The 24,281-nt window shown below is 39.0% G+C and overlaps 1 protein-coding gene across 3 annotated transcripts in view; it reads right to left on the reverse strand.

The window, feature by feature from the left end:
- LOC124155566 (synaptic vesicular amine transporter) overlaps positions 1-24,281 on the reverse strand; it is a 204,247-nt gene that overhangs the window by 18,108 nt on the left and 161,858 nt on the right. For all 3 annotated transcript variants that reach the window (XM_046529508.1, XM_046529509.1, XM_046529506.1), the window contains exons 3-7: positions 10,728-10,865; positions 6,035-6,206; positions 5,090-5,148; positions 2,247-2,330; positions 1,128-1,310 (exon numbers count right to left, since the gene is read on the reverse strand). In XM_046529508.1, coding sequence (XP_046385464.1) covers positions 1,128-1,310; positions 2,247-2,330; positions 5,090-5,148; positions 6,035-6,206; positions 10,728-10,865 — 636 coding nt within the window. The remainder of the gene's footprint in view (positions 1-1,127; positions 1,311-2,246; positions 2,331-5,089; positions 5,149-6,034; positions 6,207-10,727; positions 10,866-24,281) is intronic.

A 24,281-nucleotide genomic window follows, 5' to 3' on the forward strand; every position in this document is an offset into this window, starting at 1 on the left:
ACACCACCTGATTCAGTTAACCTGCTTAACCTTATAATTACTTGTTTTAACAAATTGTTGAATTTATTTTAAAATGTAACTATCGTCAAACATGGGAAAAAATTACCAATATATTTTTGTGATTTCACAAAGCATAATATAACTTAATTATTTTCTTGAATTATTGAGGGGGCTCCGCCCCCCCAAACGAATCTTTGAGGGGGCTCGGGCCCCCTCAGGCCCCATGGAGTCGGCGCCACTGGAAATAATTAAAGACATAAGAAGACGCTAAAGTTGACCATTTCGTGAAAATCACGGCTTTAAAAATGAAAAATTATCCCCACAGTTAATTGCGAAGGCTCAATGTGTTAGGAGAAAATCGTCGTCCATTTCCACTAAGCACTAAGCCAATCTATTGAGAGGCAAACAGCTACTGAAATGCATTTTCCGCTCAAAACAATGTTGTCGTGCCGCCGCCGTCTTGCGACCGGGACGCCCGAAAGAAACCACCCTGCCGCAGCGTCCAACCGCGACGACCAAACGCGGCAATCGGACGCAGCGCGGGACGCCTCAGCGAAACCAGACCTTTAGGTGGTCTCCAAGGTCATAGGACCAGAATTGAGCCATCAAATAACAAAATGTTTGCCAATAAACATAAAATGCAGTAAATCATACATGAGTGTTTTAGATAAATAACATCAAAATAAATTTTCAACTATTTTTTGAGAGAAGAGCCAGTCTTTAGCAAATCTTAGCATTACATTACATTTGAGGTTTAATTTTTTTTTAATTCTAGTGGGCAGAAAATTAAATACTACTTCGTTCTTTTTAATAAACATACCTTTGGGACAAGTAATTCAATGCTCCCACTGCACAAACGCTCAATAATCGCCCACCGAATTAAATCTGCTCAAATAGTAGCCCTAATAGTACTGAGTGAGCGGATTTGATTCGGTGGGCGATTATTGAGCGTTTTGAGCAGTGGAGGTATCAAATTGTCTTTGTTATTTCACTCCATTTGATTCTTGCATTTTTTTCAGCATTGCTACAGATAAATTCGATTTGAAAGAATTGGGAATTGGAATCGAAAGAAAGTGGAGTCGACTCATTCCTAGATAGAATGGATGGGTGAAATGCTGTCCACTTACGTCCGTCTCCGAGCGCCAGGGCGGAGAGCACGAGGAAGGGTGCGGTTTTGCCCACATACTCGTACATGAATCCACCGAAGGGTGGGCCGATGAGGACTCCGAGGGCCAGGCCGCCCAGAGCGAATCCCATGGCGTTACCTCGCTCTTTGTTGTCTGGGTAACGCTCCGCCAGCATCCCCATACCTGCAACGAAGAAAGCAATAAATAAACTTGTAAATTATAAGTTACCAGCAATTTACCACGAATAATTCATATTAATTCGATAATTGTACTTATGGAAAATGGCTGGAAACTTTTAATTCATCGATATCTTATATTTCTACCAAATTATTCATGAAACAACTTTAAATCCGCAATTCATCTTACTACGTCTCCTCCCCTAATTTGTTTATTCCTTGGTTTTACTCACTTATGTATGGATTTTTGTGTTTTGATATTTCTATACTTAAAATTGTAATTTTCATGAATGATAGAATATTAGGCTAAAATTTTGTCAGTAACTATTTGATAATATTATTATTTGACCGTAGGTTTAGGTAAAAGAAATATTGCAACCAAAACAATCTTTAAAAATCTGTTAAATCTTACAAAACAATATGTTTGGAGATTTTAGGAATAAAGAGAACCTTTTAGTGATAAGATAGTAATTTGTAAGCAAAAAAGGGTCACGAGATAATAAACCTTAAATTAAAGTATCCTCAATCCTCACTTTTAGCTATTTAAACTTCCATTTACTTACTGAGTGTTTTAATATTATGGTTTCAAGGGAACAATAAGGGTTTAATTCAAGGAAAAAGAGATGGTAGAGCCACCCTACACTGCGGAATATGTGAATAAATTCAACACCTTCAGGGATAAAAGATATTTCCTTACCCTGAATCATCTCGTACTCAAAGGATATTACTTTGGGTCTTTCAAAGGTTTTATTTAGGGGTTTGAACCCATAATACTTCGAGTAAAAATAGCCTCATCTCCCGACAAAGAGACGTCTTAAAAAGAGTAGAATAAACTTTTAGCTGAGTAAGTGTAAAATAATTCCTCCCAAAAAACTTGCGAATATTATTTACATAAAGTATAACTCGTTAAATATATAGGGGGGAGTCTTTTCAAGGTGATTACCGGAAACACTGGAGCATGATGATCCAATTCCTTGCAAGGCTCTTGCCATAACTAGTACACTGTAAGAGCGTCCAAATGCGAATACTGGAAAAGATGGGTTTGAGATAATGAATGATCAGAGCAATAGGATACAAAGGAAACAATTTTGAAACTTCAACTCCATAAAAAAATAATATCCTAAGAAAAGATGATTTTCCAAAAAAAATATATGGTAGAGACATAGAAAATGGGAAATATAGAAAATATGGAAGTTGATTATATCTTACTATGAAATTTGTAAGATATAATCAAGTTTGACAAAGCAGTCATCCATGTAAAAATTCAAGCCAATGTTAACTTTCCATTTAATCATTTGCGTGGAGAATTACGATATGTTATAATTAAATTTTGTTGAGGACAAATATTGCCTCTTGAAATAAAAAAAGAAACTCTCTGGCATTCTGACTACGTGCCTCATCCGTTGGAGTATGCCGGCTTAACAGACGATATTTATTCTAACTCTCATGTAAGCGTCTTGACGTTGCCTGGCCAGATCACACACGTACGTGTGATTGATTGATTACTTATGTTCCATTATATGCATGTGTAATGTGTGTATAATTTACACTTACGGAAACAGAAAGGAGAGTCAGCGAAGCCGTTGTCTGCTATGCCAAAATGCGCGGACGGGTTCCACCAAAGATAAATTCTACCAATGCAACGCCAGGGTAATCTTCCATCTAACTTTTCTTATTATGCTCTTCCTTCTCTGCGTTGATTCATAAGTAAATGCATTAAGCAGTTAAACGTCAGGATTCCCAGCGGTATGACTAACAAAGATTCCCAGCCATTTCAGCAATATTATCCCAAATTAACATATTCTAGAAAATGCCATGGATTGTGCACGTTTTTCTATTAATGAAATAATTAACCATGGGACGTGGTGAAAAATTCTTCAAATCAATAAATATAATTCTACACCACAGGATCACTTTTATAGTCACAACATGGTACATGTTGCAACGTCACTGTGCCATCATCAGATACAAACCTAATGCTGAAATGGAAAATATTATCGTGTACAGCAATGAAAGCGGCCATTTACAAAAATTAAGTCTATAGCATTATTGGAATTAACAGGTCAGCGGATACCCTCAACATTGTAGTCTCACTGTCTATAATCTCTTCCGTCGTAAGGATAGGTGTTTCTACGCTAACCTGAATACGTGTGAATGGTCACAATACTTATCATTATATTCTTGTCTTTACTTTTTTGCTTAAATACTTGCACATTCAAATGATATATTATTAACCATACTCGATATTCAAATAATTTATGATAATTGATGCTGATACGTTATGGCTGCATGGCATTTGGTGGAGGCGGCCAAGAGCTTGGGCAATTTAAGCCAATAATAAACACAACAGTAAATAGTTCCTTGGTGGCAACCCGTACAATTGACAAAAAATGAGACTCAGTGAAAACTGAAGATAATTTAATGAAAAATACAATAATTATAAAAACAATAAATATAATGTCATCTTATGAGTGATTGAACGAACTACGGCCGTTAAACAGTTGAAAGAAAATTAATTCCCCAGGGCCGTAATCTTTGGTGGGCAGATGGGGGTGAGAAGTTATAATGCTAACAAGGGGAGTAATGAACGAGACCAAGATAAAACACTAAGAGATTATACAAACGCGCAGCTTACTCACGCACCTCGCGGATTTGCTCCAAAGAACAAATGTCCGCGTAGGACACACGCACTCACTCACTCAGGTTTGTGAAGCTCTCGCTTACTATAGTGACCCACTCACACAAAAAAATAGACAATAGTCAGTGGGTCACTGTCGTAAGCGAGAGCTTCACAAACCTGAGTGAGTGAGTGCGTGCGTCCTGAGCAAATCCGCGAGGTGCGTGAGTGCGCTGCGCGTTTGTATAATTTCTTAGTGTTTTATCTTGGTCTCGTTCATTACTCCCCTTGTTAGCATTATAACTTCTCACCCCCATCTGCCCACCAAAGAGTACGGCCCTAGGGAATTAATTTTCTTTCAAATGATGTCATCTTCATTTATCAACCGAATTAAAGTCTATAAAATCCTATCTTACGATTAATTTGATGGACACGACACCAAGCCCCGAATGATAGAAAATCCACCCGGGTTGGATTCGACCTAGCGACCGTTAGATTATCAAGCGAAGACTTTACCCCAGTGCCACCGAGGCCGAAAAAAAATTCCCAGGCTGGAAATCGAACCCGGGCCCTCTTGGTGAATACCAGATATCCTAGCCACTAGACCGCATCGGCGATATTTAGATACATGAGATAGATACAAAGGAAGGAGAGAAATATGGCGATGGTATTATCTTCCTCAAAACATAAGGTGCAAAAGGGATCACTATTCATTTAACGGACGAAATGTTTCACTTGATACCATACTCAACTGTTCTGCATACTGTTCCATACTCAGCAAGAATCGGGTAAAATGTAAAAATATATCTGCTCCGCACCACAGAAACTCGATTCCCACGTAACGCTCCATATTATTACCATCCAAGTAATGGGATGATGTTCATTACGAAGTTTTTGAACACTGATAGATGATCAATAATGAAACTAAGTACATTTATTTCACACAAGGTCATTATGATTCTCATATTTTGATATTAATCAGAGGCGTAGCATTATGCAAAGAACACAACGAGATATTTCTGCAAATTCCATCTTTATTCGTTGAGACGAGGAGTCACTCTAAAAGTTTGCGTGTGGAAAAAAATGCAGCTAATATGCTAAAATATATCTCTTTCTCAAAATGAAATATATGTCTTTCCTACGTCTAGGACTACTACATATCTACTTACTGAGGGTTGACAGGAACATAATGATGAATCCAGTGAACATAGGTATGCTGTACCCAATCCTGTTGGGATGAAAAAAGGAATTCATTTCTTTATCTCATAAATGCATTTTGAAACGATAAAAATGAACACTATCTTTCTAAGACAATCACGTTTACATTGTACTAACCGTGGAGATCATCCGTTACAAGAAAATGCTTTTACAACCATTCAAGTGTTCATTGTAACTTTTCAGTACCGCTATGTTCGGCTGCTAATGATATTTATCTGATAAAGAACTAATAAATTAAGATCTAATGAGGACAAAAATATTCTATTATTAACGCGAGAATGTTGTAAAATCAGTGGCCCGCGTAGTGAAAAAAATTTGAACATGCAATCTAAAATTACGATAATTTCGCTGACAACATTCGTTAAAATATAAGAAGGCTATGTTCGGTTGTCCATGAAAACAACAAGAGAGAGTTTTTTGCTACATTCTTTCCACCAGATAGGGGAAATATTTCTGCGGAAATGCCACTAATATGATTTTTGAGATATTGCTTGAGGAAGATATCTATGTAGTTAAAGAATAATGACATTTTATTTTCAACTACTTTAAGACTAACAAGTCAAAAAACAAGTTTTAATTTTTTTAATTGTTTCATAAATTAAGGTTAATATTTTGGGTAAAAAGATGGAGCTCAAAATTTTTTGTTCAATTTTGTCTTTATTGTTATTCAATTCTCGATTACCTCTTAAGTTTTTTTTCAAATATTTTTACGGTCATCAGTTCGCAGCTATAATGTTCAGTTCTTTACGAGATAACTGCACAAAATATGCATTGTTTCATTCTAATGATATCTTACGGATACCTCCAGGGGTCCGCGGACCACCTGTAGAGAACTACTGTTCTAGGTGAAAGGTGCCGTGATAATGATATAAAATCGTGCGGGCGAGAGAACTCACTTGTGCGTGAGGGGTCCGACAAAGGGATTGGCCAACAACTGGACGGCGGCTTTGGATGCGAACATCACTCCCACCTCGACAGTCTCCTTCATGAGATCCTGGTGCCTCTGAAGTCGAAGCTGCTCCACTGGCGACAGCGTTGGTGTCCCGGTAGCCGCGGGGAAGGGGCCGCCTAAAACGGGAGAGATGTCAATCAACGATTTTTGAAAAGTATTTCATCTCTTAGATGACCCTTATAGCAATACATTTCCAAAATAACTCAGTTTAATTCCAAGAAGCGCTGAATATTTTAAGAGGAAGCGTCATTTCCTTCCCGACTGCCGTATTTTGTCTTTTATTGGCGATGTATAAATGTCATTTAAAACTTAAGTTTCCGTCTTGAAAATTTAATAGTTTTTAGAATAACCTTTGCCAACATTTCCTTCCACTCAAGTACAAAAAACTAAACTTTCCAAATTCCAGAAATAGGTGAACTTCTGCCAGGATCTCTTTTATATACCCGGAAATATTAATATATTAGGGTAGTTTTTAAACGAGTATTGCATCACCAAAAATGACTGATCTAGAATGGGATGTTATTACAAATGTTTTCATCCTAGCTTTTACACTTCGACCTAATTTGCTATTATATAGGATTAATACGATAGTAATATCTGCTGATGATAACCTAATTGAACCTGACATTATCTAATCAACTCAATTTCAACAACTCTTTCACGCAAGAACAAGAGATTCGAAATATCATATCAGTGCGCATTGGCGATGCAAAGATTCTCCCCAGCGCCCCTGGCGGCCGCGCCTGGAAGCACTCTAACTCAGACACATTCGTTGCTCGTATATCTTTGTTTACGTTGCGGAAATCATGGACCACGATTATTTGTCGGTGCCGCACTCCCAGAAAAACTCTAGAAACACCCCGTACACCCCGTGCAGCGTTCCACAGTGTTCAAGTTATAATGCCCCCGAAGTAAGCTTCCATTTTTTCCGAAGGAAGAAAGTTTACGGCAAAAGTGGGTTATAGTACTGAAGATGGGAAAACGAGTGTCCAACCACAAATTATTTTAAGCACACATGTCCTTTACTAGCACGCGTGTTGAAGTCAGTGATACCCTGGCCTGATCAAGCTACGATCCGAGCCAACCTACCATCATCATTTTCAAAATACAAGTTCACCAGGATTGTACTGGATTGCATGGAAAAATACAAGAGTCTCAAATGTAGAATTTTAACGTATTCCCAGTACAAGAGAGGTCACACTGCGAAGGTCAATCTTGGCACTGCCCCATCTGGACTAATAACTGAGATAAGTTCTTTATATGGTGGACGAGCCTCGGACAAGTTTATTGTCATTGATAGCTGCGAGTTGGATAGATTAGACTACCAAAATGGAGTGATGCTGGACAAAGAATACAGAATTGAAAATCAGTGTCGCCCAGTAGATATTTTTGAATTTATTTTCTTGAAGTAATGTAATTTTGCAGGTGCATAAGTAAGATTGTCCTCTCTTGCAGAGAAATTTAAGACTCATCCGCCCTCAATTTCTTCAGAAGAAAGTCAGTTATCTAAGGATGATGCTGACATTGCCAGAGCTAGAGGTCATGTTGAGAAAGTGATTCAACGCCTGCGGGCATATTAAATGATACTGGGTCCAATATAATGGACGCTACTCCCATATGCTGATGAAATTATTTTTATTGTGTGTTGATTAACTAATTTTGGACCTCCAATCATGAATATTGACAAGTTCATGTAATGCTATTACACACAAGTATTGTGTTTGTGACTAGAGAGACTGAACTGTGAATAAGAACTGAGAACTTTTTATCTGAGAACTGTTCATCAACATTTGTCTTTTCTCCTTGTTTTGTGTTATATTAACTTACATGTGGAATTGTCAACCACGTACTTCTCCACAGACACTGCTTTTGAGAGAAAAAAACGTAAATGAAGCTGTTGCAAAAGAAATCCTAGTATATTTTCTGATTAGATACATAAAATAAAGTTACTTTGGCATTACGGATCAAAAACATTGGTAAAATGCAAAATATTATAGTAAAACATTGAAAATAAAACTTCACACTGGTAACTTGATACTGGCACATCAAAATACATAGACTATAACATCACCGTTGAGCAAGAGAAAAAAAAACTAGGTGAAGACAATATTTCTGGACAAATCAAATAGTTCAAGAATACAAAAAAACACAATGACAAACACTAAAACTGAAAAACAAACATGTAAACATAAGTTGACTCAGTTTGCATTAAAAAAATCAGTTTTATGACAAATGTCAGGAGAAAAAAATCGAAGGAAAAAGCACCTCAACAGAGGTTTAAGAGTTAGCATAATGATCCTCCATCATTAGAGGAAGAAAATGATCAAAATAAACATCACACAATCTACTTAAGAGATTGAACACATAATCCGAATGAAAAGGAACACGTACTTTAAGATAATCATTACCAGCCTGAGAATACACAATGTAATCACATTCTGGGATGCCAATCAAAGCCATACCTATTTGAACTTGGGCAAAATAGTCAGTATTCTTCTTCAAATTAACATTGTTGTCCAAGGTCTTCACTTCTCTTTGATCCAAAAACTCAGCTGCCGTCAAAGTCTCACCATCCTTAAATGTCTTAATTTCAACATTTCTTAATAACCTGCCATCAACCAAAGCTGTTCCATCCAAACTTGCTCTCACCCAAGGAATTTCTGGACGGACTAAAAGTCCTGATTCCACCACCTGACAACCCTCAAGCTCCTCATACCTCTTTCTCGCTACAGTTTCAAGTTTTTCGCCTCTGTCTGTGTACTTGTTCCCAGTAAAATTGTTGTAGTACAAATCTGCTTAACGTTTTTTTCCAGTTAGCTTTAGGATTTACCGCATAAGTGGACTGGCTGTATGCCTTAGATGCTGGGATAGACATATTTCTGCCTTTGAACCAAGCATCAGTCCTCTGCGGGGTTGCCAAGAGCGAAGCCACTTGGTTTTAGGTCACGGTATCATTTTGCTCATAAAATTCCAGCAGAACTGCATCCACACTTTGGAGTTTTATCTGGGTGAGTGCTTCCACATTCGAAATCACCTCGAAAGGGGGGTTTCTCAAGAGACTGCTAATGATATGGAAGTCCTGAGACGCAGAGGAGGAGGACCGGGAAGTACAGAACGAAAGTCCTTCACCCACTCTCATCCCCGAGTAAAACATAGATATTTCACTACCAGGGGCACCTGAAGTGTATAAAGGAGGTCAATGATGCGCCAGTACTAAAAAGTTACACAACAATACGGCCACACTATAAACTCTGATCCCTCGATAACCGATTGCCGTAATTCTTAGATAAATGAATCCACAAATCCACGGAATACGGATGCTCTGAAGTCAGGCCCGAGGTGCGAAGGACCAAAGCCTGCACATGAACCACCGACTCTTTTTCCTCCCTTTTCCTCACCGAAATCACAAAGCCAGCATTTAAAACGTCTTCTCCCTCACGCATGGGCCTCACATACCCTGAGGTTGCTTTCATTGGCGTCCACAACCGATAACATGTTCAAGAAATTACCGTCTTCTCACGCTTTTCACGTTGAAACACTAGCAGTAAATACGACAAAGGATGGAGTGTGTCTGAGTTAGAGTGATTCCAGGCGCGGCCGCTAGGGGCGCTGCGGTAATCTTTGCATCGCCAATAATGGAGAATTGATTTCCATCCTGTTTGTTATGCACACTGTAATCACATGTGTAATGCGGTATACCCCCCAACAGGGGCAACACATAATTAGCATTACATCATTGGGAAATTATAATTTAAGTCATAATAACTGAAGAATGAAGGTCCACAGTGAGGGTTTTGCGAATTAACCCACATGACCCCATCCTCAAATATACATTCCCAATTTCAATTCCCAGTGAAGCCTATTCCCTTTCATTCTATCTATAAATCTTATTCTCTTCCCCCCTATTCCCCACTTCCCAAAAAGTCTCGGAAAGGTTTCCCTCAAACCCTCAAAAAGGTTTTCAGCGCACTCTTCCAACTCAGTACTCTCTCCTATACATCTCCTCTATGACTCCTCCACTCACCCACCACGTCCAGCACTTCGCCTCTTCCCTTACCAGCCTTCACCTTCTCTATCCTTCTCCACAGCCACATCTCCAACGCCTCCAGTCTTTCATCGTCCTCCTTCCTAAGTGTCCATGTTTCCGCACCATAAAAGCGATACACTCCCGATTGGACCCTTTGCCCAAAAATTTCATACACATTCTTGCATAGCGATCGTCACATAAGCCTTCTTCTCTTAATAAATGCCTCCCTTGCTTAAGCATCACGAGTTGACTTTCCTTTTCTGAACCAAAACTAATCTTCGCCCAAATACTCGTTAGCCCTCGCCTCCATTCGTTTGTTTAACATCCTCAGTACTACTTTCTCCGCATGCGATATTAGGCCAATAGTCCTATAGCTCACAAATTCTACACACTTTGTTAACGAATTGAGACTTTCCTTATTCCTCTCGAAAGAAGCCTTCATAATTCACTTCAAATTTCCAGCATCCAAAAGTAATCCTAAAATTTTATAACTGGAGAATACGGATACTTTTAATATTGATTATTATGAATCATAGAGGTTCAGTACGAAAAAGCTAATTGATACCTAAAATATGACAAGTAACAAAAAAAGTATCCATATGAGACTTACCATCTAAAAATTCCAGCGTGTTGTTCCCTGTATCGTTGGTGACAGCGGTGATAGGTGCACTCGTTGTGGGTGTCAATAGGGCATTTTTTGATTGATTAGGGTGCCTCATGTCGTACAGGAACTCTGGTATGATCGGTACTGAAACGGAAAAGTAAATAGTACTCTTTATCCCATTTACAGATTATAAATTAATACTTAGATATTCCTCTTGCATGTGTACTTATAGTCCAATTTAGTAAATTGGGTCTGAAAACCGAAATTTTTAAAAGCTAACACATTTTACGTAATGATTATTTTCTCCCTCCTTCTTTTAAAGATAGACCTACCATATCACACACCTGATAACAGCCCAAGCTGCCATATCAGTACCTTACATCGATAGCTCATGATCCTTGCCCAAAAAATCGCTGCCTAATCATGCAGCCTTTAACCCCAGTCCATATTCATATTCCATATTCTTTATGCCCTTTAACCTTGAAACATATATAACTGACTACCTGAGAAAAGTATTACGGAAAGATGATACCTCTATACTTAAAATAATAAAATTCAATTATAATTAATGAAACTGTAATAAAAATAATGGATTCCATGGGGGACTATTTTCATTTTGAAAGAGAATATAAACCACAGGCATTTCGATAAAAGTAAGAGATATAAATAATGAACCGGGAGAACACATAATAGATATGCATAAAATTAAACCTTAATGTAAAAAACCTTAAATTATAGCTGATAAGGGATGATACGGATGAATACTGATGACTATATTTACACACAGATAATCAATTTCCCATACCATCAACCAGCTAGCATCCACTTTATCTTAGTTCTACACATCCGGAACTTCGATATGGCCGCATTTTGTGTAAATGCATGACCGTGAGAGGATAGAAGATGAGAAAATGTAATCAGTTTGAGCAATAATGGTAACGTAAGCAGCTGCCTGTATTTCAGAGCTGGGCAAGAGAGCTGGATCAGATGGATTGCGATTCTTAAGCGCCAGCATTTATCTCCGTGGCTCTCTCCTCACATTTTGGTCTCATCTTTTATTCAAGGAGCAGTCGTGATATCGCAGCATCAATTCAATACGATCGAGCACCGCGGAGCTTACTCTTTTGACACCCCCTCTCCTCCTCCAATAGTTTCAAAGGCGGAGTTTCGAAGAGCGGGCGTGTGTCAGAGGGAGGTCTATCCCAATATTTTCTTTCTTTATTTAAGTTGATTTTCCGATATAAATTTTTGTTTTCCAAATTAAATCATAGGTATACACTGGAGTACAATAAAAAATATGCTTAATACGGAATGTTAACGAATCAGAACATACTATATCAACAAGTTTTAAAAATGTCTTCCACCTCCCCAAACCAGAAGAAAGTTTTCCTACCCCATTTGTTTAACAGACGTGTATTAGGCGTAGGGAACGAGAAAATATATTCTGTATCAGTCATTGTCAGTATAGAAATGTATGCTACGATGAAAGTTTTGAGTAATAATTTTTGTGTGAGGGAATGAGGTTTAAAGGCAGGTTAAAATGTTTTAGGACAGATTCTGGCAATTTTCTGCTTGCATTCTCAATGATACCATTATACTCGGCCACATGTTATCCCTCCTCATTACCAAAATTATATATTCATGACTGATTACATACGGCACTTATAGAGACTTTGCACTGCGTGGACATGAAATTTTTAAGTACATCATGTAAACATCAAAGACACGGCCTGATTGGTGATTGACATAATTGCTGGTGCCGAAATAACTTGCTGGTCGAAATAAACAGTAGAATAACACGCATAATCAATGGCTGAAATGCAGTTACCTACGTAGCAGAAACATCAGATAACCAATTCCAGGTTTTAAATCATGCACATCGAACTGAATGAATCACTTACACAAAGTTACTCAACCCGAAGGCTGGTTTGAATTTGAGAGGTAGCACTCACCCAAGTCTACGCCATGAGCGTATCAATTGCACATATTTGGGGTAAGGAGGCTAGTTCTTGTATCTGAGTGTCCGGAGGCTTAATCTGTAGTTTAAAATATCATCGCCCGCGCAGCAGTACCTCTCTACATATCTGGCTACCACGTTCACCAATATTTACTGAGGGAGGTGAATGCAAAAGTTTAAGATTTGAATTTTGATACACGCTAAATCACTCACACCTATACCTCGCTGTACCAAGGCAAAAAAAGTGTATTCGTGAAAAGATCTAACACTGTGTTGCTGAAAATTTTCAGCTATCAGATCCGCTTAGTAAATTATTGCTGCTCTCTTGACTAGCAAATGGAAGTTAGCAGGCAAAGATAATAAATCTCAGATGCAGATTCATATTGCTTACAGTTATATAATAAAGATTAGTGCATGATGGATAACACGTTATTCCTCCGAAATGCCTTTCCTGTGTCTGGTAGTGTTCACGCCATTGGATACTCGTCTGGAGCTATGAGTCCAGGGAACGACAATTGTGTTTTAATTTTCAAATTCGAATCACATAGGTCCTGTCTAGAGTCATATTTAGAGGTTGTAACAGACGGCTCGTTGTTATTAGAGGGATAAAATGATGCACCCCAAAATAAGGAAGAAGGAACATTGATTTCTTTCATGCGTATTATATTCGTAAGCTTGGCGTGATGAAAATCCATACTCGTTTTATGGACCACGGATCAATTTATTGGATTTGTTTTCATAAAAAGTTCAGGAAGGAATTTGATTGGAAATATTTCCCATAAAACGTTCAATGCGGGAAAAAAATCAGCGGAAAAATCCAGCATCCACACCACCTGCTGAATCTCGGGTGGAGATTTCCAGAATAGAAACTGCCTTACTAGACACGACAATCAATTCGACCCTTACGGTCTATCTCAAAGTTTTCGGCCGGCTCATAACACCTGCCCCAAACTTCCCCCGGAGTCCTGAAATTCGATGGTAACATGTGGCGGAAGGCGCTCGGAGGTCGCATAAAACTGTTACACCTTCAAACGCCTGGATTACGCTTCAGTAGGCGATTATAGCGCACACCTGAGCCACGATATTACTTACTTAAAACTTCTCCTTTCGCGAGCATGAAAAACCAAGCGCGGCATAAATATAAATTAATTGATCGCTTGATTTATCAAAAATCTATTAAAATTCCGCCTATATTTTTTGATTAAACTGACCGCGGTTTCAACTGCTTACAGTCATTGTCAATGTCTGACTCCCGTCGTCAAGTTAGCTCTTCGCATACATGCATGCTGATTGGGTGAGCGGGGGCCAAAGAAAGCACTGAGTGAATTGAAGGGAGCAAAGTAAAGACTGATGATAAATAGAGGAGATTGATGGTTCTAAATGAATAAGTGTTTCCTGCTCACTATCCCTCTCTATCCACACCGTTTTCTTCTAGATGATTCACCTACTTCACATCACACCACAATCCTCAACCCCCTTTATTTTTCTTTATTCTTCAATTTCCTCCCCTCGTTCCCCACTACTTCATTTGTTTCCCTACCCTTACGACCAGAGGCGTAACTAGGAATATGCTTTGGTGCCGATGAAGGGATCTGAGAGAACGACCCCCCGGGTCCGAAAATTTTTGAAAATTGTTCTAAAACTCATTTGCGTTTGACATCAGCGCTATGCTTTTCATTGAAAAAGGAATTCTGGATCTATTTTTTTCTTACATAATCACACCCAAAGCTATTTATCTACATTCGCAACATTTTCACAAAACAAACGAAAGTGAACGATAGCCGCATGGAAGCATATTTGGTTTTTCATGCATGTACCTATCTTAGTACCAGTTCGGTCTGAAATTGGCTCCATTTAATGAATTGCACCGGTTATTTTTATTTCGTGCAGGACTATTCTTGTATTTTCGTGCATTTTGTCTAGCAGCATCCTGATCGTTTGAACAGCCAAAATCCGCAATTTTGTTCTTAAATACAAGCTATGGGAGTTTCCTCATCGTTTTTTTTATTTATTATGAGAAGTATAATGGAAAACTTTACGTTTCTACAGCATCATTACGATTCCTCACACAAAATTTATCTTCGTCCAAGGAATTCTTTTCTGAGGGCTCGATAACTTTACATTTCGATGTCACCATCTTTGATGAGTGCGATTTAAAAGTTACTGCGCGAAATTTTTCCCATTTGCAGCTATTTTATTTACGAAATAGAGGAAATGCGAGATCTTCTATAAGTCCAAAAGAAAATTAAAGTCGCCTTTTTAGAACTTATAAGGGAAGTTTTTTTTTAATAAAAAATGTGCGCAGCAAAAGAAAACGAGTCCAATTTTTTCTAATTTAAAGGAAGGAAGAGAGTTGAGTAGCAATATCAGGTAGCCTTATGAAAACGTCAGTACAAGAGAGACAGGTTCTTTGGATACTGTGAGAGTAGGAAAAGTACTAAAGATAGAGGTGGTAAATTTTGATGAGACTGCGCATGTGTTCTACCTTGTTGATAGCCATTTGCAAAGCCTTCTCCCTTCTTTCGCCGTCCCATTCTATCCACAAACATCACCGCCATCAAAAGCCTTTCCCGGTGAATCATCTACAGATAAATTTTTCGATTTTCCATTCGCTTGACTTCCTTAAACTCAGACGTCCATTAGTGGCTTACTTCATCGCCGTACTTACTGCACTTTTCCGTATTAAATCAACCACCCAAACGGTTTCGGCACTTCTGTTCCGTCTTAAAGGGACGGTTTTTCCACAAAATGACGTACGAAGTTGTTCACAAAAGAAATAAAATGTGGGATTGGGAGCAGTCGTCGGTGATTACAAAATTAGTCAGTCATGTTTCCGCCTAAAATTTACTCAACTGGTAGATAACAGGTAATGAGAAGCAAAACTCTTCCGGCCACTCCCTCAATGCTACCTTATCCCATGGATTAAAAAATAAATTGTCGATTTTCTCGATGATCAGTAACATTTGGAATCGTAATTCGAGGTTTACCCTTTAATCGGGCCCACTGAAGTGTAGATTTTCGTTTGTGTTTATGATGTGAATGGTGGTGTGGTTTTGAGTGTGAGACAGAATATCCCTCTGAACGCAGAGCAAAACAAATGGACGCACTACCACTAAAGAGAGTCATCGGTCGGCTCGGAACACGCTCGGTGACTGCTATACGTTGCCACGAACCGGGGTTTTTGTCGCGGCACATCCTTCGTCATTGTAAATTAAAGTCCACATCATTTTACAGGGTTCGTGGTATCCAATAGGAAAGAGCACTTGGCTGCTGATTGAGGGTTTTTGGATTCGAATCACAGATGTAGCCTTCGGACACCCCAATATCAAAATCCTCGAAAAGCGAGATGGCTCAGGAGATGGAACTGGCCCCGCTACCCTGGGGATATGAATCGCCGGCCCCAGAGACAGTGGGGTTAAGCCCTCGCCCGCCAAACCAAAGGTCGCGGGTTCGAGTCTCATCTGGGTAGGTTGCCCCCACCCAGCGCCTGGGTGTTTGTGATAGCTCATTGCTATTGACTATTAGAATCCCCTACCATAAAGGTATAAAATGTGCTATATTTGGGGAGGTGGAGATGAATTACACACGTCTGATCCGGGGAAAATACTACCCACCTATCCCAAGCAATACAAGTGTAAAAACACGGAGCGAGTGATAGTTTTCACGATGAAATGCGATACAATCGGTTTTTCTTTAAATGAGGAAGCTTCCATATGCGGTACCTCTTTTTTCCTCAGGAGATCCGACGCGGATCCAAATATTTCTCTCGCCTACAAGCGCCACCTTTCTGCACCGCATGAGGATGTTCCAGCCCAACCCCACCCTCCCTAAACCACCCGTCCAAAGGAGAGAAAGAGAGAAATAGCACGGCCCCTTTAACTCCATTGTTTCCCCAGCAAATGGAATCGGCGGCCTCACGGCGCAACGGATGCGGAGGAGCCTCACACCATCGCCGCGTCTTTCACCCACCAACCTCTCCCAGCGAGTTATCGCCTTGATAACCCTTAAGAGCCAACTATCCACATGTTTTATTCACGAGGGTGGAGGGCGTAGGAAAGATTCTTTGGGGGGTGGTTGTGGGGAGGGAGGATTTCTTTTTGACTCCGCTCACCCCCCTTACAAGTTGACGCCTTGGGCTACCCCTCCTTTCGCTCATGTTTCCCTCAACCCTTCCCCCTCCCACCACCCTGGTTGCGACCCTTAATACAAATCCCCACTTTACGTAAAAACCCTCGATACGGCAACATTCGAATCCCTCCGTTACGAGGCCTACACCAATGTGATCCTGTCCCTCCACCTTACAATCCTCCGTTCGCACTTCCTGCTCCTTTCACCCGACGGCTGCCACGACGGACTATGCGTTTCGTTTGTTTTTTTAAGGACGTTACGACGCGTTTCCGGGTTGAGGACGTCCGAATTTCATTTTCCCTCGAGGCTGTTATTTGCCGAGATCGTTTCCAGTTGCTTCGACTCCGTTTTGATTTCGGAGGAGTCTCGTGAAGTTTTGCCGGTTGCAAAATCTTGGAGCGGGCGCATTCACGCAGCTAAAGATAATTTGCGAGACGCTGTGATTAGGACTCTTTAGATACTTCTTGCAAGATCTCGTGCAGCTCTCTACACAAAACTTCTTTTACGCCTATAATACAACGCTTGTGTGTTCATTGACATAGCTACTGATATTGACATACATACTACATATCAAAGGTATAAAACGTGCAGTGCTGAGGAAAAGGATACCCCTTGAGCGGGCTCAGCTTTGTGCAGCAAGCAAGTAAAACAGTCTCTTCTGAACACAAACTCAAGAGACGCCTAGTGCAATGTTTGACTATAATGACATACCAACAGGCCACATAAGCTAAAAATACTAAGCTTTCATAGTTGAAAGACAACATTTTAACATTTAACGAGAAGGGAGTGACAAGCCTGAATGAAATCCAACAAACTCGTTTACTCTCAGGTCAATTGAAAACTCAGTCGCGAAATCAGTGAAGTGTGATAAAAATGGTTGAGATCATTTCGCATGGAAAATTTTATCTTAGAATATAAAATTGAGATGAAATATGTTATGAAAAATGTTATCGAAATTTTCGTTGAATGTTTTTTTTTTCAAAAAGAGATAAATAAAGCTCCCTTACCTTTCCATACTCATTCAAGTTTTAAGATTTACATAGTTCCTTTAGATCCTTTTCGGGAACGAAAATACCAATAGCTAAAAATAGTATGCATTCCCATTGTACTTGATAGAATTACGAAAGGGGGCTATTTGAATTTACCGCATGAAGTGTAGATGTGCATCAGTTTAAATGCTTTCAAGTAAACCATTATAGATTTGAAGATAGAAAATTCAAACAAATTTTAATTCAAAAGAAGAAGAAATTTTTTTTATGCTGTGAAAGATTCAGTTATTGCTCCTGCTTTTTCATTTCCACAATTCATCGAGGTATTGATAGCGTAGTTTTATTGCGTGCTTTGACAATGCTGACTCTATCATGAGTTACCTGCATTAATACCATCAGGGACAGCCATAGCCGAGCCAGCCATATGAGTCTTACATTGTGAGGTCAATGGTGACTTGAATAGAATCAGCTTTCATAATTCCCATTTGTTAGGTGTTTCCATAATTTTTTACTTCCTGTGAAAGGAATTCAATCAAAAATACTCATCTCATTCCTTTAATGCCAAAAGAAAACTCCTGATCCACGTAATATTAATTCAATTCATACTTTGGTTAGTATTCATACTTTGGGTAGTATAATTCATAATTTGGGTAATATTAATTAAATTCATACACTGGTGACTTGGTATTTTTTATGTTTATGTTGTTAAACGCCACCCGCCGTGCTTCAATTCTTGTTATTTGGAAGCATCACAGTCTAATGTAAAAAGAAGAATATTATATATAACTCTTACGTTTAATGAACTGAACGAATACTGAATTTTAGGATGTATGTCTTTGTGGTGTAAGAAATAAACAGGCGGGAATTACGTCGCCTCGTTTTTATTCAAAAAATTATCTCTCGAAAACCTACCTAACGGCTTATGGTTTTCACCATGTTAATGCAGAAGAATTATGTTTTTTTAATATTTAAGAATTGTAAAGTTATACTGAATTCTATGATGATCTAAAGAGACTTATTAGTACGAAATTCGTTACCAATGCGATCATATTTCGGAAAAATTATATAAATGATAGAAAAGACGCCAAAAAACTGAAGCCGATCGATGTTGGACATGAATGGTATTACAAATAAAAGAGGTCACTGTGTCATAATTCCATTAGCTCAAAGTCTGAGATCCACCCATTGAAAGGATGACACTCCGTCTTCAAAACATGCGTCGGCTATGACTCTGACAAAAGGCAATTACGGAAACTCAGTTTTCTCATTTCCAAGATCCAATTAAGTCACCCCCTTGTGGAGCTTCGAGAAAGGATTCATTTCTAAGCTGTACGTCTTCAGCCCTAGCGTGTTGGACACCGCAAATGCCATAATACACTGATGTGGAGCAGTACGAAGAAACAGCCAAAGAGTGTGATGCATTCCGGCATGCTACTACTTTCACACGTAAATGAAAAATGCCGAAAAAATATAAGTGAGAAATAGATACCGGGTTAGTACTACAGCTTTTAAATGCCTAGCCACTTTTTAATATTCAGACAGTGGTGGAGGAAAGTCTCGAGAAAGGAGAAAAAGTGAAGGGCATAGGTCATTCAGAAATAACCATCAACCTTAAAAGTGAACTTAGAGAATCAAATTTTATTGCAATGAGCTATAGAAGATTTGGAACGGCATTAAATATAGGCAGAAAAAAGAGCGCAAGATTACAATTATAATTATGAAAGCACATTTATTGGAAAGATGAATAACCCAAAAATACAACGGTCAGTCAGATTGCATATTCATGAAGACTGACTATTCATGCTACGACAAAAAGCAGGGAAAAAATTGTGTAATAAATAGATGTCGTAGACTGGTTAGTCATCGATCAACTACGGCTTGTCCCAAAGTGGATACAATTCATTCAGATTCGGCGTGTCACCTATTAATATTCTGATCTCACGGGAGCCATCAAGTTTCACAAAAAGCGAGCTGTCCGGATGAGCTATGCGAAAAAAAACTGTTGGTACAAAATGTGATCCCAAAATTTCGAAAACAGCCAAGCAATCAGAAATACTCAAGGTAAGTGAAAAGTAGTGGTCAGTAGATTAAAAATTAATTAGATGGAAATTTTTTCTTAACTCTATAAATTCCAATAAGGTTCCAAAAAGTACGCTGACGATAAATAGCCGCATAAAATAATTAACAGGAATAATCTAACAAACCAAAGTCAATGCCGTCAAAATATTTTTCAGAGGGACTACAAATAAACGCAATGAGCAACAATTTGATCTCCATCGCAATTACCAGTTATCCCATTCTTAAATGCGTCAGTAAACTTTTTAAAAACTGAGTAGGTGCAGTAGAAACAGCGCTCGTATTTTTTGCAGTTTGAGCTCATTTGGATATCATTTACCGTGCCAAACATGATTGTCTATCTAGTAGGACAGGTAATTCCATTTCACAGTTAATAATTCTCTCATATATGATAAAGTCAAATATTCCCATGTGTTTACCATAGGCTTAAATTATTTTCATTTCCCAGAGAAAACCAAAACAAAAAACAAGATTCATATTCTTCAGCGAAATATAACAGGAAGTTTGGAACATAAAATTGAGAAAATTTGCGTATTTTCATCAATGAGTATTGAGGGTTATACTGCGTTCTCATGGAATATTTTCCGCTAAAAGAAACAAATTGAGATTAGTATTTAATATTTTACATCAGCGATGGAATTCCTCATCGCAACAACACCAAAAGAAGTTATTATGGACTGCAATACATTTTTATCACAACAAACTCATTGAAGTGTTCAATCAGGAGGATTAAATCCAACTAATTCTTTGACCATCGTATTTCAGGCCTAAATACAGCATAATGACTATAACTAGAATGAATCAGCAATAATGTCAACTTCAGAGTCAAATGACGGCAATCGGCTGTGAAAAACCATGCCTGGGTTTAACGCTGCTCTGAGTTGGAGAAAAATTAGCACCTTTTATTGAATTTCACGTTTTATTTCACTCGCATTTCATACAAAGAGATGAAAAAGTGAAATGACATCAATCGCTTTTTAGCTCGAGGAGAGATTATCAATTCACCAAACTTCACGCTTCGATATCTCCGGCAGCTTTCGGTATTATGTAAACGGTTTAGAAACAAGTTATATTCATTTTTTTCGGGTAAGCTTTGGTTGCTGTTGACTTTTACAGACAACAGTTTCGCTAGTGTTCCGTATGGCAACTCCAGAGCGTTTGCGAGGGTGACCCTAAAGCATGCAGAATCGTAACGCCGAAATTTAATGAATAAAATTCAAATTATGCATTTAAGAAGTACGCATTTTTAGGTGTTTGTTAACAAGACGTCCCTAAACAGCCGGGGGACCGTAGGCCAGATTCGGCAAGTGAGGCCCCCCTCAACTGGCCTAAGGAGATATTATCGTGCACATAAAAATCAAATAATGTCATCAAATAGCTACTGCAGAAAATAATAATTTATAAAAGATTCCAAACAATGATAAATAAAATTAAGTGCTTGCTTTTAATCTTCTTCGATAGGACCTCAAGAGTGAATTCGGCCCCCGAACCTCTGTTAGATAATTTCATCTGCTATTCGAGTTACTATGTGAAACAGTGATTTGATTTCTGCTTTCTTCTACCAAGAGCTCCGTTTGATGGTTTATTCGGCCTTCGGGATGAAAATGTTGGAGAACGCCGATCTAAGCAATGCTTTAATTTACAAGAATTATGCCAGTTAATCCGCCATTGTCGGCACATCTCTGCTCTTACTAGTATAGCTATGAAAACAAATGTATGTGAGCGTTTCTACGCGTCACTGACTGACCGTTACACCCAGTTTTTTTTCATATATTTCCCCTTTGACTTAATACCAATCAATGTAGGAACTTTCTGGAGGATTCCTCCAAAAATAAGTTAATGAAAGCACACACTGGTTTCATGAATATTTAAAATCATGAATTTACAAAAGATTTCTCTGACAAATGAAGTTTTTTCGCTTATGAGAAGTGTTAAATTAGTTTAAAACCCTCTACCTGGTACCCTGTTTTTCAAAACTTTTCCCGCCTCGTATTGGATCCCATCCCCTCTACCCACCGAACGAAATTCTTGGCTACCCCACTGAAACATAAGCACATAGTATGCATTTTATCCAGTAATTTTACTTCGATTTCTATATTCTCGCCTAAAATGTTGAGTACGCCTATCTCTGTGATCTATTGTCTAAGGAGGCATCTTAATTACATCTATTAACTCCACATGGTGTACAGAGAGTGTGTTCCGTGTGGGTTAAATGCCGTGCCACTGTTAGTCCAGCATTCCCTTGGAAGCAGAAATGCCATGTACAGGGGTCTCTGCAAATTTTATTTTCTTACTGCTTTAACTGCACACTTGCACAAAACTATCTGCATTTATTACAGGAGAACCCGACTTAAAAGCTACCCAGGTCATATTTATGCCTTTGCCGCTAACTACATCAACACCACCCTTGCCATGATCTGTTACGATCTCATTGCTGCTCTCTATTCTTCCTTTTTGATTCCTCGCATTTACCGCTTTGCTTTTTACTCTCACGATGCTTGCGCTGTCTCTCAGCTACCGTCTTTGCCATCTTAATCAATCCTGACATTCTAAGACCGTGATCCTGACATACACTACAAGTAACAATTGCAGATCTAATCAATCATTCCGGTCCGCCTTCACAACACACGTACCGAAGCGACGCGACGACAATGAAAGTGACGGTGATACGCGGCCGCGGACGGTGAATCCGGCCCCTCCTAATGCTGAGCTTCAACGGTCACTTCAAATATTCCCTCAGTAGTAGTGATGGGCAAAGTCGATCATTTTAGTGATTCAATCATTTTGACTCGAGTCACATAAATGATTCAATCAATTGATTCAATCATTATGATCGAAAAGACTCAAATGAATCAAGATCGAAAAGACTCGAAGGAATCAAGATCGAAAAGACTCAAAGGAGTCATGATTGAAAAGACTCAAAAGGAATCAAGATCGAAAAGACTCAATCAATGGATGTAATAAATCACTTTGAATAATCGAATAAATACTGCCTCATCTGCGAAGAGCATTGGTAACGCTGATTGCTATCCATATTATCATTTCATATACTATTTTAATTGTGAATTCCTAGATGAGTAAATTAGATTGCAAAAATGAAGGAAGCAGTGTCATGAAAATATTTGGGAAGGCGAAACTGCCACAGTTTCTTAACACTAATAAAATAATTTCTAACTATAGTTGATCAAAATATAACACAAAATACACCACACACTATGCATGAATCTGATCTGCAGGATAATTTTATGAACGGCACAATAAAATATAACCAGCTTTAACTTCTACTTCTTAACGTTCTCCTACAGGAGTCATCTTAATATTTTCCTTTTACGTGTATTGGTGTTATTAATACTGATAACTGCTGGAAAACATTTAAGAAAAAGATTACACAAGTATTCAGTTCTTCATAACATAGTATTTAATTTTATCACAACTATTTCTGCCCTGACGAAAAGAGATTAAGCATCGGTCGTTCCAAATTTTGAATCAAACCGGAAACCGAGATGATTGATATGAAACCGGAAGTCGGAGTGATTGATGATTGATGATCGACTTGTTTAACGAAATGAATCATGAGTCATTTGATTCACCTAGTGATTCAATCTTTTTGATCGAATCGTTCATGATCGACCCATCACTACTCAGTAGCCGTGACAATGGGCAACGAGTCGGTACCCGAAACTTCGGCGCTCTTGCATAACCTTACTCGCGCGGTATCCCGAGAAGAGTTTATGCATATTGTTCGCCGGGAAAGTGTAAAATCTTACATAACTTGTCTTCCATTCTCAAGGCGTGTTACTGTCTGAATGTCCAATTCCATACTGAACCGAATTGACTATTTCGATAAAACAAATAAATTGTCCACAAAGTGACGCCGAAATCAGTTGAAATTATCAAACAGAAGTTCGGGGGCCGAATTCACTCTTGAGGTCCTATTGAAACGCTCAATTCGTTCCAGTGTTAAATTAGACACCCAGGCATTAACACGTCTCGAGAATGAAAGACAAGTCGTTTTTTCCGATACCTCGGTCGACACGACTGAATTAACCTGGGGTAGAGCCCGAGAAGAAATCCTGAATATGTATGTCCTGCCAATGGAGCGTATATAGCACCTCCAAAAATCCACGCCCGCGCGATCGTTCGCAGAATACGAGGCGCGCGTCAATTGGGAGATACACGCACGGGGGTTCGAGGAACTCCCATCTGAAACGCCGCCACCTCCGACTCCCCCGCCGTTGACTTGTAAATGAACGCGGGATTTATTCAATCGACCTTTTCTTCTTCTTCTTCTTCGCCCGAGTCCCACTCCTGCAAAAGCACTCAGGCAGATTGCCTCGAGATGGTGGGGGGGGGGGGGAATCTTATTCTTTCTTCCGCGGATCGGATGCTACCGCCTCCGCGAGAGAGGAG

This window comes from Ischnura elegans, chromosome 3, assembly GCF_921293095.1.
Source record: "Ischnura elegans chromosome 3, ioIscEleg1.1, whole genome shotgun sequence".
Lineage (NCBI taxonomy): Eukaryota > Metazoa > Arthropoda > Insecta > Odonata > Coenagrionidae > Ischnura > Ischnura elegans.